This window comes from Pholis gunnellus (genome assembly GCF_910591455.1).
Source record: "Pholis gunnellus genome assembly, chromosome: 1".
Lineage (NCBI taxonomy): Eukaryota > Metazoa > Chordata > Actinopteri > Perciformes > Pholidae > Pholis > Pholis gunnellus.
Genome location: NC_136528.1, coordinates 8,093,952 through 8,112,231, shown reverse-complemented (window position 1 = coordinate 8,112,231; position 18,280 = coordinate 8,093,952). Strand labels below are relative to the sequence as shown.

General features: G+C 39.7%; 1 protein-coding gene across 2 annotated transcripts; it reads left to right on the top strand.

Annotated features, from left to right (window-relative positions):
- Window positions 1-13,911: 13,911 nt before the first annotated feature.
- On the top strand, window positions 13,912-18,063 carry slc35c1 (solute carrier family 35 member C1; the record flags this gene model as incomplete). Of its 2 annotated transcripts, XM_079169797.1 has the most annotated exons (3): window positions 13,912-14,047; window positions 15,413-15,927; window positions 16,792-18,063. In XM_079169797.1, the coding sequence occupies 2 exons, from the start codon at window positions 15,444-15,446 to the stop codon at window positions 17,370-17,372; spliced, it is 1,065 nt and encodes a 354-aa protein (XP_079025923.1). In that variant the 3' UTR covers window positions 17,373-18,063. The 2 variants fall into 2 exon arrangements, with proteins under 2 accessions (XP_079025923.1, XP_079025922.1); XM_079169796.1 differs by lacking the exon at window positions 13,912-14,047 and having other exon boundaries at window positions 15,405-15,927.
- Window positions 18,064-18,280: the final 217 nt, after the last annotated feature.

Genomic DNA, 18,280 nt, shown 5'->3' with positions numbered 1-18,280 from the left:
AGCCACTGTGGAGTGGATTAAATTACTGCAGTCTACAACAGTAATTTTCAACCACTGTGCCGTGGCACACCAGTGTGCCTTGAGAGATCGTCAGGAAAATGTCCAATTTCACTTAATCAGTCCCAAAAAATATCATTTAGTTGCTGCAAATAATTTGCCATTGTTGAGCGTCTGAGCCTGCAATATAGTGGCTGTCTCGGTAACTAAATACTCTTCCATGCCAGTGGGTGGCAGTCGGTAGCGCAATAATGTCCTTGTTAATTTAAGACAGTATAATTAAATGATGAGCGGGAGACGTTGCGGTGACAAGACGAACAGCGATGGAGAAATATTTGAAAAGGAAAAATGTCTGTCTGAACTGGACCCTGGACAACATTCTTACCCAGATGAAAAGCCGAGTATGAGTGGTGATTTACTTTCACCGGGGATCCGACGTCACCGACTCGGTTACGGTTGGTGTGTGGGGAAAAGCTATCCAACAGCGCCATGGTCCCAAGCATATATGCTGTATTATAATACAATGTGTCATTTTGTAACTTTTTTTGGTTGTTGGTGTGCCGTGGGATTTTTTTAATGTAAAAAATGTACCGCGGTTCAGAAAAGGTTGAAAAACACTGGTCTACAAGACTCACTGTAAAATAATCAAATAGATGATAGAAGCTGAATTTTTCTGATCAAAAGCACAGGAAAAACTCCCAGGAGCAATAACTTAATTCCAATTTCCCACAATGTCCCAAAGTTGTCCAGCATGGATAACAGGATTATAGTATTTATGTAATGCCATTACAAGTATCTCATACTACCCGAGTCTATTACAGTTTACCTTCTGACACCAAAAAGCTCATTTTCATTGAAGCTTCTCACAAAACGTACTTCATACTTCATACATACTTTGAAAGCCTGTGAACCACGGCACATCAGAGTGAGCAGCCATATGGCTTGGATCAAAACCTCCCCTCGACTGAAAAGAAAACTCTGCTAATTAAACGCTTCCCGATTAATTCAGCCACTCTAATTAGACTGGAATTTATTCCACATCAATATTTCACTGTGTCAGCAGAAACGACGCCTTGGCCGCGAGATAATGGAGAATACAGCTTCTTTTTAACCAGCCCGCCCCCCCCATCACACTATATACACACACACACACACGCCCGGCCCACTTGTTTAATCATTTGTCTTTTCACACCGAGTTATTTTCCCTGGTGACTGACTTTGAGGGATGCAGTGATGCACGAGATGAGAAGTCAAAAGTTGAAGTATTTAAAGCCCAAACTGTAAACGAGGAGCCTCCAAAATTAGATACACCTTCTGAGCGACTGCCAACATGAAATTAAGCATATTTTGATTCATAATTAAAGTTATGAATCATCTAACATCCCTTTGTTTGCAAAACAAATATTGTTTTGAGGATGAAATTGTGGCCATTTTATAGATTGACTGATTAAGTTTCCTCTTTTCTCTCGTTCTATTGTGTCTTAACAAAACCAATGTGCTGCGGGAAGATGATGCCCCCTGTTGAAAGGTTATTTGCACACAAATTTACAAAACAGTTTTTCTTAATTTTATTTTCCTGAGACTCACTGAATGTTTGTGACACATTTCCAACAGCTGTAATTCCTCACATGAGGCCCACGACATTAAACCTTAATGAGTTTGGGCCGATTCCATTTAGGAAAAAAAGACCCCGAGGTTTATTGAAGACTTCTTTCAAGTGACAGTTGAAATTAAGGAGCAGTTCACTGTGTGTAGCACTAACTTTGACTTGTTTTAAAGTAGCCATATACGCATGTATTGGTTGTGTTTGTTTTCTAGCCTCTCTGCTTACTCATGGTAAATAATCATTCAATCACAGGCAATCTTTGATCACTAGGGCGCTCATTGGATTTGCTTTTGCTGTTATACGGCCAGTTAAAGCCGGCCTCATTTTCTTTTTACAGATTTACACGTCACGTTATTTTTCTTACAATGTGACCCCAGAGGAGATTCGTATTATTCAGCATTTCACCCGCATGAGGGGAAAAATCTTCACAACTTGCACAGTAAACCCTCCGCTGTCTCGTCAATGTCCATTGCATAAAGACTTGCAGGTTTAAAATGTGTCTGTGCACAAGTTCTTGACAGTGACAATATAGCAGGGGTGTGTTTAGGGGCCCTGTTAATCATGGCTCTGTCTGTGTGGGAACTTTATTGGTAAGTAAAACTTTTATTTTATTAGTTCTTTTTACAGGCTACACAACCAGAAAGGAGGAGGCGAAAGTCAGAAAGGCAATAAAACAGAAGTTTGGTAAGAAACTCCATCCTATCACGAGAAAAATCTTTATTTTATTCCGTAGCCGTGGTCTTGTGTTTGTTTCTGTTTGACACTTTGGATGCACTATGGAAATGTTCCCGTTGTTTCCTCTGGTACATTTCAAGTTGGTTTTATGTTTTGATTCCTTGTCAACTACAAAAGGTAATTGGAGCCAGTTGTGTGTAAAACTGTGAAAACATATTTAGATTTGATTAGTTTTGTGCGTGCCTTTTCTATTTTTTATAAAACTGCACATGTATTCATTATTTTGACTACTACTGTACCAAATTCAATGTTTATGGTATGGTACAGTACTGGAAAATGGCCTTCAACACACATGGCATGCTACCAATCATCCACTCTCTCCCCGTGGATGTGGTTATGAGGGCAACACTACAAACCTCCCAATATGGAACTTCACCCGACACCAAAAGCAGTTGAAGATGCCCTTCACCTCCTTATAAACAACACTGCAACAACAAAACAATGTAATTCAACTTAAGTTAATCATAATTTTACTGTTAACAAACAATGAGATGATAATAAAGAATATTTACTAATTATTAGTGGAGCTTTAATTTATGTTACTGTAACAGTTGCACACATTTAAATATACTATATTAAGCATTCGTTAAATTATTTTGTTAACCTTTATATTTAAAAAGAATTGTTTGTAAAACATCCATAACACATATATAGGTGGACAACATTCTTACACTTTGTAAATTGTTAATAATTAGTGTTTAAACTGTCTATCAACATTATTTGGATGACTATTATAGATGATTATTATACTTTTCAAAATTGTTAATAAAAACTTTGTAAAGCATATATAAACATTATTTTCACATTATTTGTTAATAGTTAATAATCAATTTATGGTCCATCCATCTATGCAATGAATATAGATGTTTAAAAAAATAATTTGGTAATCATTAACAAATAATAAATATAATATATAAAGTGTTCTAGTGTGTTTAACAATACACTGTTAAGATAACATAAATTATAGCATTACTAACAATTAATAAACATTATTAATGATCAGTTAATTATTACCAGTAAAATAATTATATATATATATATATATATAGTTTAATTAACTACCAATTTACCATTTATTATTGATGAATAAAGTGATTAAAAAACTGTTATTTGCTATCACTTGGACTTTGAGATAGTATATGTTTTATGCAGAGGACAACCTCACTGCTTTAGAAAAGAGGAGTCATGGAAGGAAAGCCTGATAATGAAGCAGGAAAGTGTCAGAGGGAAAAAGAACAGAGGCGATAAAAAGCAAAGACAGGGAGGATTGAATAAGGGAAAAACACACACAAGACGAGAGCAAGTAGGGTTTTCTTTCTGCTGCGCAGTCCTGTTATTGATCAAGCACAAACCACTCACTCACTCCACTAACAGCACATTCAAGGCTGGTGTGAGAACCATTTTAAACAAAGGAGATAATTAACCAAGCCCTTGGGCAGCGGTGCAGGGGATGGAAACACAAGCGTGCAGCATACAACCACTTTAGCTTCATTAGCAGTGTTGTAACCAGTGAGTCACTCAGATAGGTAGTTTGCTGGCGACCTTTGTAGTGCACTCATGTGCACATTATGTGACATGTTAAATTGTGCGGGATGAGTTTAACTTAACTCTGAAATGATTGACCAGACTAGAAAAATGAGGAGAGAATTCAAAAATACCTGCATAGTACATTCATTTTTTTTAAATTTCCACTTTAATTAAAAGCTTTAACACACCGGCGATATGGCCGATATGCCTGTGGAAATGATATGTTTGAGGCTTTTATTGTAAAATGTAAGAACAGAAAGAGTGGATCTGAGCTGTGCTGACTTTGTCAAGATTGAAAGTAGTAATAAAGTTTGCTATCTTGGTTCCTACTACGAAGCCTCCCAGTTGTTGTTACTGACATAAATATAACTTACCCTGTTCTTGCGAATGATTCGAAAGCTCAGAAAAATTGACCTCAATCCAAAAAAAAAACTTATTTTTGACATCGGGTAACATTCACGTACTGTGTGACGTATTGTGTGACGTACTGTGTGAAGTACAATGACGCACGGATTACTCACAAGAAAAAAATGCCCTCTGGTGTTTAAAGGGCTTCAGACTGGAATCATGAATGTTTTAAAATAAATACATTTCCGCTCAGTTGTCACTAGTAGAATAGATATCCGCACTCTTAAATCTATGCAGAGAACATCATATTTTTAGCTTTCGGTCGAAAGGAAATTCATCAGAGCATACTCAGTCAGTTGTCACTGACATGAATAGCCCCTCCACATATTGATCCATATTGATCCAGGAAGATAACAGTTTTCCTATTCTTCTCTCTTCTAAATATGTACCGTTGTAAAATATCACATTGTGTTGCATTATGATTGCAAACTCTTGCAGACTATAAGCTATAGGAGAAACGATTTTGTACTCAGAAAGATTTTTCATAAATGACTTTAAACCTGCTTTCATTGAAGCAGCAAACACAAATCAGACATCCCCTCATTCTTTGGTACTTGCTGTCTTTTCCCTTTTCCCCCAATTCATTTAGGCTGAACGTCACAATTCCCTTGAGTTGATTGGAGGGTTATTCAGATCACCTGCAGAGTGTGAGGGACCGGCTCCCAATTAGGAACTGAGAGCAGCTTGGCGTATTTGCCCTCTTGGCCAATCAGGGTGTGATGACGCCTTTTCTTCAGAGCTTAAGAGAGGTGGGGAATTGCAAAGACGAAGAAAGTAGATCCAGTCACTTCAGTTCTGAGGTCTTTACTGTCTGTCAAATATTTCATGTCAAAATGCGGTTTTGTTTTTCTGCTCTTCTGCTCGTGAACCACCCAGACCTGTCAGGTCTACTTTCTGTCCTACACATGGGCAGCAGAGTTTCATGTCGTATACCTGGCACAACTTCCCAGAAAGCGTCAAGTCACCTGCAAATCTCGCTTCTTTTAAATGCTGCTGCCTTTTTATTAAATAATTTCTTACGCTGCACTGTAACATTTATTCTTGTCTTATTCTATTTTAGCATGTTTTGTTCTCTATTTAATCAGCCAGTTTCTAACGACTGTTTTTAATTGTATTTCCTTGTTCATCATGTGTTTCTTTTGCACTTTGTCTTTCAGCTTTTGATGTTTTATTTAAAGCGCCTTGAATTGCCTTGCTGCTGAAATGTTCTATATAAAGAAGCGTGCCTCGCCTTTTCTGTGTGTATTTCTCGTCTTTGTTCATGCGGCTTCGCTTCACTTTCCTGCCTCGCTCCCAGGACATTCAGTCCAGCGTTGTCTGTGTCATGTGGTTTGACTGATGACCTATCGAGCGTTTCAACGCTATCACTGCACGCTGGGACAGACTCTTACCCTCCACATGAATGCATAGGAGTACATGAGCGAATGGATGTGTGGAAAGCCTTACTAAACAAAATGGCAGCACCATTGCCATCACGCTGCTCCACAGTATGACTGCTGCTCCTCACTGGAGGATGAGTCACCGCACTCGTCTCGTTCCCTGATGACGGGGGCTCGGAGTCTGCCAGTGAACAAAGCCAACATGTCAGTCTCACAGTGACGAATAGTACATCTGCATATATATATACTGCAGCTGTAGTTCATGTTGCAGAGCTGAGAGGACGACGACCAGCTGAATAGTTGGAGGGATTCTTAATAGCTCCGTGGTGCTATTTAATTCTGAAAGGACAGCTCATTCATGTTTTATGGCCTTAGTGCTTTAGGAGGATGTCCTCCTTTCTTGGCTCTAAAAGTCTTACAAGGATGTGATGTTTTATGTGTATGATGGCCAAAGAAGTGTCCCCTCAATTAAATGCCTTTGACTTCAGGTCTCCCCACAGGGAGGGGCTTTAGACTGAAAAGACAAAATCACAGTGAAGAGATCCCGGCCAACTCCAGCACCATAAGCACTTAAACAACTCAAACATGCATTAGAAGATTGTAACTTAGATAATTCATAATGAATATTTTGATATATTGTGAGAAAATGACACTGACTAAATATCAAATCCAACTTTGATATTTAGTCAGTGGCATAGGAACACAAATGAATAGCTTTAATTAACCAAAGTTTCCATTCTTTTATCCCATTCAATTATCTTGAACAAATTGTTCCAATTGATCATTTTCTAAATGTGTCCCATGCTGCCTCATGTCAGTCTGAACTATACTTAAACTTACCGTTATTGACGTTACAGCGCTGTCCGCCACTGTCTGTTATGAACATTGTCGGCACAGTATTGTGGGATATTTATGCGGGCATGGTGTCCAATGTTTGCATAATGTTATATTTCACGTGGGAATAGTTTGCAATTCATGTACTATTGGATTCATACTAAGATTTCAGACATACTAAAAAATCTCACATACTGTTTTAGCCTACCAAATAGCATTTAAACATGGAATTTCGTATGCAGGTTATTTATAGGTTCTTTTGTCACAGTGTATGTGAATGACATCAGCTGATGGGAAGTAAACATGGACCCAAGCTGTTGTGTATCAATGGGATTCTGTTAAAACGGTCTAAAGCTTGATCATTTCAAGAGAAAGACTCAAGGAATGGTTCGGGTTACTCGATTGTGTACTTTTGGGTACAATATCAGTCACAAAGTTTATGGGTGTTTTGTCTTTCATAACATGACGTATAAGTGAACCAGAGAAAAAAATCATCTTTAACACTTTTTACTGGACTCTCTTTTAAAGTTTGATTTCAATTTAGTGTGTCGCAGATATTCCAGTGAGCAAACATGCACACACCAGCGCTCTTGCACACCTAAATGGAAAAGGGGCATAATTAATGGTAGTAGTTACACACCTGTGTTTACACTGCAATGACTTGTCAAAAAGCCTGCTGTGAAAAGGGCCTATTGTTAATGAAATCCACGGCACAACTTTTAAACTGCAGGGTACTAACTGCAGCCATTCAAGGCTTCGAGGATAATCTCTTGTCACTATGCAACAAGGGTTTCATTACCCAATGCAATTGTAGACCATTTGCTACACAAGAAGAACATGACGAACAACTAAGCAAAACAGTCGTGCATTTCTTAACTTTCATCCGCAGGAAAGCAAACAGCAGCAACAAAACAATTCGTCTCATGGTCCACGTCCCCACGAGCTAATCCCCACTCTTCCTTAACCAGTGTTGATGAGGGATTTCTGTCATTTGCCATAGGTGCTCTGATAAGAGACGAAAAAGACAAGACATTAAGACAAAAATGGAGCCAAATTCGTGGGAGCCACTGGACTGTACATGCACTGCCGCTGTCATAGCAATTTTTTTTAATTCTAAACCTGGATTCAATAAACACACATAATGGAGCAGTGTGAAACTAAATGTTACGTTTTTATATGTTTCATCCATCAACCATTTTTTTGCCCCTTCAAGCCTACTTTAACACGCCAAAAGCATTCATAAGGAGGACCTCCTGCTCTCTTTTCCCTAGACAGCGGGAAAGAAGAGCTTGTTACAACCACAGGGAGATCAAAGTAGTGAAAGCGGTATGGCTGGGAAACCAACTTTGGTCCACAAGGGAGGATTATATGTGTTTGAAATTAAGCTGCCCTGTGGACTGTACCGCACAGCTCACCCTCACGGCCTAATATCCATTCACCCCACTTGCTGGATGATTCATTGAGAACAGCAATTACCTATAGACCAGCACAACACTGGCATCGGGTTAGCCATGCAGCGTTACTGCAACTGTAGTCACAACGGCCTCATTTAATGATAGTGGTGTCATTAATAATAAAACCCAGTGGTTTCAGTGAAAAGGAGCTCTGTTGTCTTTGGTCTGGGGGAAAAGCCTGCTTCTTTAACTTTACTGGGCCCTGTACCGATTAATAATGTATCAGCCAATACAAGGCTGTTGTAGTTTTCTGCTGTTCTACAGAGTGGTGATCTGTTAAAAGGTCAACATTACTGGTTGATGGTGATGCATGTTATCTAATTTGGTGATAGTGGGAACAGGTGTGCTTCATTGTAAACTGGGCTCTCTTAGGAGGGTAAAGTTATTCCGCAGCAGAGGATATTCTATCTAAGTTAGTGTCATGTGTGCTTGTCTGTCAAAACAAGAAGGATCTTCATGGTTGTTCTACGGCACATTTACACCTTGGACTGTATATAAGAAGTGGACGTAGTCGTTTCGACGTCCTCCATTGGTTTGTGGACTGTGTTTTTGAAGCCTCGAGTTCTGCATTTTGGCCATCGCCATCTTGTTTTTTTGCAAAGAGTGAATGGAAGTGACCCTAGTCTTTTAATTGCATCCACGTTTCCCTTACTTGCGTCTTTTCCTTTGCGTCTTAGTCTCTCCCACCAGGGATGCATGGAGAGACTTAAGGAAACCGTGCGAGGAGAGATGAAATGAGGAAATATGTTTTTACCAAAATGAGAGACGTCCTTTCCTCTGAAGCGTCGCGTGAAGCAACGTCCGTTTCCGATGACGGAGGCCGCCGATCACAGCTGGGAACTACACATGGGAACTGCACTAATAATGATAAAGGTAAAAAGTAAAGATCATTTCCAGCAGTGTTTCTGTTCGGTTACCTGTTTAACAAACTGCACTCTGTATTTATATTGTGTTCTGTGTCCTGATTATAAGTGCTGGATTGATTTCTGTCAGATTGCGTCTGTCTTATTGATACCTTGTTTTCATCTGTATTTATAGATATTCTGACGGTGAAGTCATTATTAAATGACCCATATTATAATGATGGTTTCTTTTGAACCTGGAAAGTATATATTAGGCTAAATGTCTCGGGGAAAATTGAAAAGATGTAACTCATATCAAAACCGACACTCAGGAATTATCAGCCTGACGTGACTGAATGGAAATGATGCTAAATGATGTCGAGCGTGTTTCTTGCTGACAGAAACAGACTCTCCTGTTCTCTCTGACTTTAATTGTATCCATAATAAAAGCTATTGGGGCAAATAACAGATCATAAAAAGACAAATCTTTCTAATAAACGAAGAAAGTTGTTTGTGGTCCTTTTGTTGTTCAGACCTACAATGAATATGTATTTCAACCAGTTGGTGAATCAGAAAACATATAAAACTTGAGAGTGATACACTTGAGTTTAATCTGTGATCGGTCTTCACTCTGGTATGAAATATCAGTAATGTTAAGATTATATCAGATCAGTCCGATCGGCTGCAACGTCCAATCAAATATCTGATAAACTAAAAGACTCCTTAAAAGGCTTTCGGGAAGGCTCATCGATCCTCGCTCCTCAGAGCAGAAATAAGAGCTTTGGGACGGCCGTCAAGATGGCGGAGCAGAACAACTTTCTGTTCAAGCGAGGATCAAGGAAATGACAGATAAGAGACTTAGAATGTGCCCACTGTATACAGATCTGCTAGTGACCTGTCAATCACCAGGTAGCCACACTCAAAAGAGTATACCCTGCTTTATGGTCTGTTTGACTCTATATGGACCATAATTTACTAAATGAACATCATGCTGTATTGAAGAAGACTTGAAACTAGAGATTGAGACCATGAACTCATGTTTACAATGTTTACTGAGGTAATAAATCAAGAGAGAAGACTTCCATACAATGGGACTTATGTATGCAACCGGAGGAGTCGCCCCCTGCTAGCTATTGGAAAGAATGCAAGGCTCCGCATTGGCTTCAATTTTCAGAATTAGAGGTTGCCGCCTGGTTTACACCGTTTTAACTTACCCCTGTATCCTATATCCTAAACAGGTGGTATGTTCCCTTTTTAGGTGAGACTGAGATGGTACAGATGGCAGTCATTGGTCTGTAGAAGGAGAAAAGGGTGGCAGCATTTCCAGTTGTTAAAATGGATGGTTGGTGTCATACGCTGTACAGATTGGAGAGCCCCTTGACGCAGATTTGTGATATTAGGCTATTCAAATAAAACTGACGTGATTTGACTTGACATTAACCATGCTTTGTGCTCTGCGACTAGAGCAAAATGCTTTCGAGGAGTATTTGGGGGTATTTGTCTTTTGGATTATCAAGTGATCATCACCGCAGATGTTTATTGAATGAGACATTCACATGAATAGAAGGTTTGAGAAAAATGCCTGTAAATTACACCCTTGATGCTGACATAGAGTTGGTATATACAGTGCTCTGTGGTGGCATTTATCTTGCTTATGCGTAACTGCATCATCCAGCAGGTGATTGAGTTAGCTGACTGATACATGGTACCTTAAGAAATGCAATATGCGACTTTCATTTAATATCTCTTTGTCATAATAGGACAGAGATTGAAGATTATTGTTTTCACAAGAAATGCTCGGTTTATTAAAGACTACTGCAGGCATAGATCACTTACTTTAGTTAAAGGTACCATCAGCAGAATATGTGAAATATATGGATGGGATACTGAGGGACAAAAGTTAATTGGAAGTGCTACTGTTACAAAAACCTTGTTGCATTCAACAACATTTCAATGTATGAATCCATACCATGTAAAACCAAGTCACAAGGCTTAAGTGTATAAGTGTGTGAAGGCAGTTCTGTCTTTTGATAGATGTGTATCCAGTGATCTTTATAAGTATATTCTAATGTCCCTGATGTAGAAAGCCTGGACAATAAAAGTTAAAGGGGACATCTCATGAACAATGTTTCAGTGCTTTTGCACATAACTTTAGGTATCTGGCGTGACTACCAACCCACAAACTGTGATGGTAAGACAACTAGGTCAGTTTTATGTGGGCTGCCGGGATCAGAAAACATGGGACTCAACAAGTCCTTCAGATTTGGCTCCTCTTCCTATGGCTCATTAGAAAGGGGGGGGGGGGGGGGGGGGGGTTAAAGGGACAGGTACTAAAACGAAGCGTTTCAGACAGAGGGTGAAAACAGGTGTATTCGGACAGACAGTATGAGCAAATGAATGTGTTTTTCAAACATTAAGGCATGTAAACATGTTCTAACAGAAATCTAAAATACAAGTATGAACCTGAAAATGAGCATGGCATGTCCCCTTTAAGCATAAAATAGACACAGGGCTACAAAGAAAACAATTTTAGCTATATTTTTTAAATTCTCATTGTAATTTTTGAGATCCAGAATTGGGCTCAAGCCTCTGGTGTCTGGGGGCTATAACATAGCATCTTTGAAACCTATGTTTCATGTAACAATTATATTAATCTATATTTCCTATATTAACTGCTTGTTTTCTAGACATTTCACAAAGATGGTGTGCAGTAGATGCTGCAGAGCCTCTGTGACCACCAGTGGCGTCTTCCCTCCATTTTCTTTGTGCTTGCTAATAAAGTGCAGAAAATCTCTCCAGCCCACGGGGGGGCAGGGGGTCAGACCTCCTTCTGAGTAGCAAACTTGGCTCCAGCAGGGCATCCCCTTCTAAAGCCTGAGCAAAAATGAGCACAATGAGGGGTCAGACACCCCTTGATGGATGTGCAGTCGAGGCTGAGTCAGACTGCACAAATACTGCCTCTGTGTTCTTGGAGGATGATGGAGTTTTACATCCTTGCTGAGAGCATATACTATACGAGTCCATGGGCATTGCTTACCAACTCGGCGGCCTACAACAAAGTGACATGCTGTGTACTGTAGCAGAAAATATAACTGCAATGGACAACATTCACTTACAGCAATTGCCCAGCAACTGAGCAAGCAACTGAACGATGATGGCCGGAAGACATTGTTTTATACAAGGTCTAAACAGGAAATTGAGGTTAAACCTATTTCACTATTTTGTTTTTTAAACTAGTTTTTGTGCAATGAAATATGTTCATAAAAACAGAAACACAAAGCATTTACACAGATAATCAGGGCAAGAAAGTCAACTAAAACCTAAAAACAATAGTTTTTGCGGCAGTGCTTTAAGGCAGTCAGCAGATGGGTGGAGTTGGTTCTGGAGCGTAAGGACCGAGGAAATGTCATACGTTTGGTGTCCTCGAAGGTTACTGGCCTGAGATGCCATTAATCACAACTTCCTTGTTCTTTTATTGCATATCACACACCTCCCTCACCACATTTCATGTCCGTCTTCATTGTAATAATAAACGACAATACAAAAGCACACAACAGTGGTCATTGAACAGATCCACTGAATGGTATTAATGACTTGGTATTAGGTTTAACTGATAGCATTTTGACTGTGTTGTAGGTGATCAAGGATTGCTTATCTGAGGCGAGTGAAAAGGGCAATCCAATAGTCTAAATGAGAAAAGATTGGTGTTTGAATTTATTAAAATAAAAAAACCTTATGTCATACAGGTAACTGTTGTTGTGGTAGTGGTGTTTTTGAGGTGTTAATTTGCTTTTAGAAAACTGTATTTCCCACTCTGTATCATTTAGTTCACTACTAAAAAAACAGAATTATGCTCCTCGTCACTATGCAACAACAATATATCTTTGCAGGAGTTGGGTGTTTATAGTCCTGCAGCTGGCCATATAATCAACATTGATTATCTGCTGCCACCTGCTGTCTTCAGGCTTTAGTACAGTAGTAATATATTAGTGAACCATAAGGACATTGAAAAGAAAAATTGTAAATTCACAGTGAAAACAACAAGAAAAACGGTTTTGTTGTTGAGGTTTATCTAGGTGAACATTTCATGCAAGTTTTGTATTGGATTAATTAAAACTTTAAACAATGCATATGATATTCTCAACTCCAAACTTCTTCGGCCCTTAAAAAATGAAACCCTGTGACACGTATAAGTTCATAAACTTCGTCGCTATTACAGGAATTTGGATTATTCTACTACACCATGAATTTATCCATGGAAACACAAAGACATATTTTAAATTCAGCGCCTCACAACTGGAAGAAAAGACATCCAAACACAAAGTCTGTGTCCATACTGTATGTTAGAATAGGCCTGTGTGAGCAGATACAGTTTATTTCCCCAAATAACTGATCCAAACAAAGTAAAATAATGTTTTCTTTTTTCCTGGCTCAATATGCGATGGCAGAGATGGTACCACCCTGAACAATGTTCACACATAGACGTATACTGTCCTGCACTGTGTAGGTCAATGTGCTAAATTATTGCAGAAATAGTCAGTATAGTGTCTATAATGCGAATCCCTGGTTAATAAATGCTCATCTTCAAGTTGAGTCCTAACAATATTAGTTCTTAAAGTATAATATATCATATTCAGCCATATTTGAGAATGAGGATATGACCACAAATACTATACTAAGAAGTAGAATAGCTTGTAAATGAATTCAATAGTGGCAGAATATTATTTTCAAAAGAAGTACTCCGTTTTTGAAGAAGTGGTACTAATCCTCCTATACACTTTTAACATGTAATAATGCACCCTTTATTTATATCATTTATTTTTATTATTGCACTTCCTAATTCAAAGTATTTGCTGTTATCAATGGGCCTATGTATGTATTGTAATGTGTGTCTGTTTGAACTCTTGTATGCAATAAAGTGGGAGATGTGGTGGATTGGATAAATATCTGGCAGCGACAATGTTTCCCGTCACAGGCTGATTACAATAGCGCGCCATCACGTCGCCACACGCAACACTTATGAAAATATGAAAATAGTGTTTTCCATTAAACTGCACCTGCCTCGCAATTTTCTATGCATAAAAAAACCTGTTTCGATTCTGAAAAGCCTCCTTGAGTGTGTCATAGGTGAACTACTCAACCTGAAAAATTGGCATAACCAAACTAACTTGTTAACGTGTTGTCACCCTTTTTGTTCCCTCCTCTTCTGGTTCAATAGGCGAGGCTATCCGGTTGAAGCGTATTGCTCGGTGTGAGACACTATAGGTAAGACGTGTTTTCTTTGCTTTCCCTTGGCTGCCCGTCAGTTTTATACATGAGATTCTGGATCGTTACGCTCAAGTTTAGAGCAAAGAAATTGGCCTGGAGCGCGTGTTCTCGTCTTAGTTAGTGCAGTCTGAGATCCTCAGGTAGGCCTACTTCCTCCTGACAGGTGCATCTGAAATCATAATATAAGCAGGCTAGACATGCTCTTGCATTATATCGCATTATTGATTGTATTATATGATAATATCCTTCCATTGTTCGTCGCATGCACTGCCCTCTGACACGGCAAATTGTGTATACTAGGAAATGATGGATCATGCAACAGTCATTTGGGCTGGTGCTTAATGGGAGGTGTAGTACACACATAAATAAACAAGACACGATAGACGTTTCTCTGTGCAGGACTTATCAAATATAGAGCAGTCTCTGACGACTTAAGGTATGAACATGTTTTTAATAATGCACCATAACTACAAATCACGAAATATAATGCAGGCTAATGCAAATAGTAATTTGGCATATTAAAAAAACGAAAAATGGATTAGATCGATACTAGATGAAAAACGGGGAAATGGGGGAATTTTTTTTATAGAATCGGGAATAATAAATTGACAATCTAATATTTGAACATATTTATTCAAGGCCAGTATTTCTTTAAATAAATAAAAAGTTGGCTCAAACAAGGAAGTAGTCACGCTCAAGGAAACGCCGGCGTGAGCGTCCACCTTCAAGATAAAAGTCAGGAATTTAAACAAATGATGTTTGTTGTATTTGACGTCAACAACACCCACATAATGAAATAAATGATCGATAATGATTGCTGTCAGAATGATGACATTGTTTTAAAATATGTTTCCTGTTGAAACTAAGAGAGCAACATCTACTAGATATGAATTTTGCCTGCATCCTCGTTAACATAATTAGCTTTTCTACTGCTAAACTGCCCCAGCTAGCGAGAAATACAGGGTCTCATAATGCACAAGTATGGTTGATATTAAATGTAATTTGTGTCTACACGTTAGTGTTGAAGCATGTGAAAGCTGGAGTTTCAATGTATAATTGATGAAAAAACTGTGCAGTCGACCTCGTCATTTTAAAATATTGCTGAGTGGCATTTCAACTGTGGAATAACGTTTGTAATATTGCCGGTTTGTGAAAACATTGGTTTTAGATTTCTAGCGATGTGCTTTTATTTTGAAAAAACAGACCGGACGTTATCTTGCTGTTGGCGGAAGACGCTCGTCATGTTTTCTATCGAGTAGTTGGCCTGTAGCTACATAGTAGCTCGTGTAAATGCTGCAGCTTTTTTTTTTTTTTTTTTTTTTATGACCCAGGTTGTTCTTCTTTGTCCGTTATCATGAACAGGACGCAGCCGAAGCGGTCCAGTATCTTAAGGATGGCTCTAGCCGGATCGGAGACAATGGACCAGGACGGACACAATGGAGAGACTTTCATTCTGCGGGCTGTCAAAATAGGATCTGTGGTTGCACTGTACTGGTTTGTCTCAATAACAATGGTGTTCCTCAATAATTACCTGCTGGACAACCGGGACCTGGACGCGCCGCTGTTTGTCACTTTCTACCAGTGCGTGGTGACGGTCGGACTATGCTGGCTCATGCAGCTGCTGTCCAGATTTTGGCCGGGTCTCATCGACTTCCCCTCGGTCAGATTCGACCTGAAGACGTCCCGGGAGGTCCTGCCGCTGTCCGTCGTGTTCATCTCCATGATCATCTTCAACAACCTGTGCCTGAAACACCTCGGAGTGGCTTTCTACACGGTCGGTCGGTCGCTCAGCACAGTTTTCAACGTGCTGCTGTCTTACGTTGTCCTGAAGCAAACCACTTCATTACAAGCCATAGTGTGCTGTGGGATCATACTAGGTATGTTAACTTTCTTTCTTTCTGCATGTGGATTGTAACACAGCATTTTTCTCTTATTTATCTGGAAGTATTCTTGAAGTATGTTGAGATAGGTTAATGGCTGAACATATAATCTGCACCAAGTAGATACTGTCAGAAATAATGTATTTCATCCTCATGCACAAAATCATGTTGACATTGTATGATCATTAAACGCCTCATTTCAAAACGGGTGTGGACTCGAGTCACATGACTTGGGACTTGAGTCAGGACTGAACTTGGCAAAATAAAAACTAACCCCAATGACTCGTGACTTCACTTGGACTTGACCCCTTTGACTTAAACATACTTGATACGTTCCACCAAGCCCCACAACTTAAAAAGTGTGCCACAAATTAATTAATGTCCCTTCATTTCCTGACTCAATTAAATATTAATTCCCACTTGACCACGATCCACCTGATCGTGCAGAACCAACATGACTTTACTGAGCGCCGGTTGGAATCATATGAAATGGATAAAGACCAAAGATAACTTCGTACACGCTCGAGAACTAAATGTGCAGTATGCTGACACAGTAGGCACATTACATGCAGTGAAGGGTGCATTATGACTTGTTTAGGACTTGGGACTAGTCAGTCTTGACATGGGACTATGAGTGCCTGATGTATTTATTTAATTGCCACCTTCAATCTTTAATAGCATAATATTGAAATTAAGCAATAATATATCAGAGAAATATTACATTTATTCACTTGCATCACTTTGACAATACTAGTCAGACAGACATTGAAAAGTTTCAGTGCTGAAATTCAGCTTACATTGTTAAACATGCGTCATTGTGAAATGTGATCTCACAGTCCTGCATGTTTCCATGCTTCTCAGGTGGATTCTGGCTCGGTGTGGACCAGGAAGCCACGACGGGTGCCCTCTCCTGGACCGGCGTCTTTTTTGGCGTGATAGCCAGCGCTTGTGTCTCTATGAACGCCATCTACACCAAGAAGGTGATGCCTGCAGTGGAAGGAAACATCTGGAAACTGTCCTATTACAACAACATTAATGCCTGCGTCCTCTTCCTCCCGCTCATCGCTGTGTCTGGAGATTTGGGCAGTCTCGCCGGCTTCAGCCGCCTCGGCAGCCTCGGATTTTGGGGCATGATGACGCTCGGGGGGGTGTTCGGTTTCGCCATCGGCTACGTCACGGGCCTGCAGATCAAGTTCACCAGTCCGCTCACGCACAACGTCTCGGGGACGGCAAAGGCCTGTGCGCAGACCGTCATTGCGGTGGTGTACAACTCCTCCAGTAAAAGCCTGCTGTGGTGGACCAGCAACATGATGGTGCTCTGTGGCTCGTCGGCCTACACCTGGGTCAAAAGTCTAGAGATGAAGAAGGCTCCCCACAGAGACCCTCAGGACTCCGCCAAGGAGAAACTGCTGCCGGAGGAGAAAGACGACATAGGAGTGTAACGGAAAAACCTTCAACTTGTAGCCGTGAGAATGTGAAATAAAGCAACATTTAGAACATAATTGATCAGCGTTGGACTCAACATGGACTCAATCATTGTGTTGGTTTCAAACGTTGTGTGGTTTTATACAGATTTATTTGAGGCCTGAAGGAATTTGTATATATATATATTTTATTTAATGCTATTCACATGCATTTGGGGCCTTTTTACAATTGTTTTGACTAAGAAATGTGATAATGTGTCTTATATGGTCCAAAGTGTTGGGAAAAAAATCATGTTTTCATTCACAGGGAGGGTATGTTTACTCATATTGGGGGTATTAGAGTTGAATAGCGAAAAAAGTCACTTTTTTCCGATCAAGTTTGATTATGAATCTATAAATTGTATTCGCAGGGCTTGTGAAACATAGACGTGTAGCCTCTGGCTACCATAGAATATGTGAACAAAGGAATGACGTAAGGATCCGTAACATCCTCCAGTAAGAAACCCTAACCTAGGTAATGAGAACCTTGTGCCAGTGGGACTGACGTACAATAGGCCCTTTATCTCCAGAGTAAACACTCCTCCTGCATTCTCAACAGACATAAACTTGTAAATGATTTGCTACAGCACGTCATGGTGCTCCTGAGCTGGTGTCCTTTTTGAATTGGAAACCCAGACGATGGTGTATGAAAACACATTCGCATATCTTCCCATGGGTCTCTTGTGTCGTCTGTACATTTACATGTTCGTATCTTTACGTGTCACAGCAATGAGTTTGCACCACGACCGACGAGTCCTTGTTTGCACACGTCTTTCACTCTTCTCTTGTGCTCAGAGATTCCAGGTGACATCTCTACCGTCGTCTGTCTGCAAAACTAGCTTTCTAAAATGTCTTTTTGAACAAGGGAGCTTACTTTCAAGAAAACA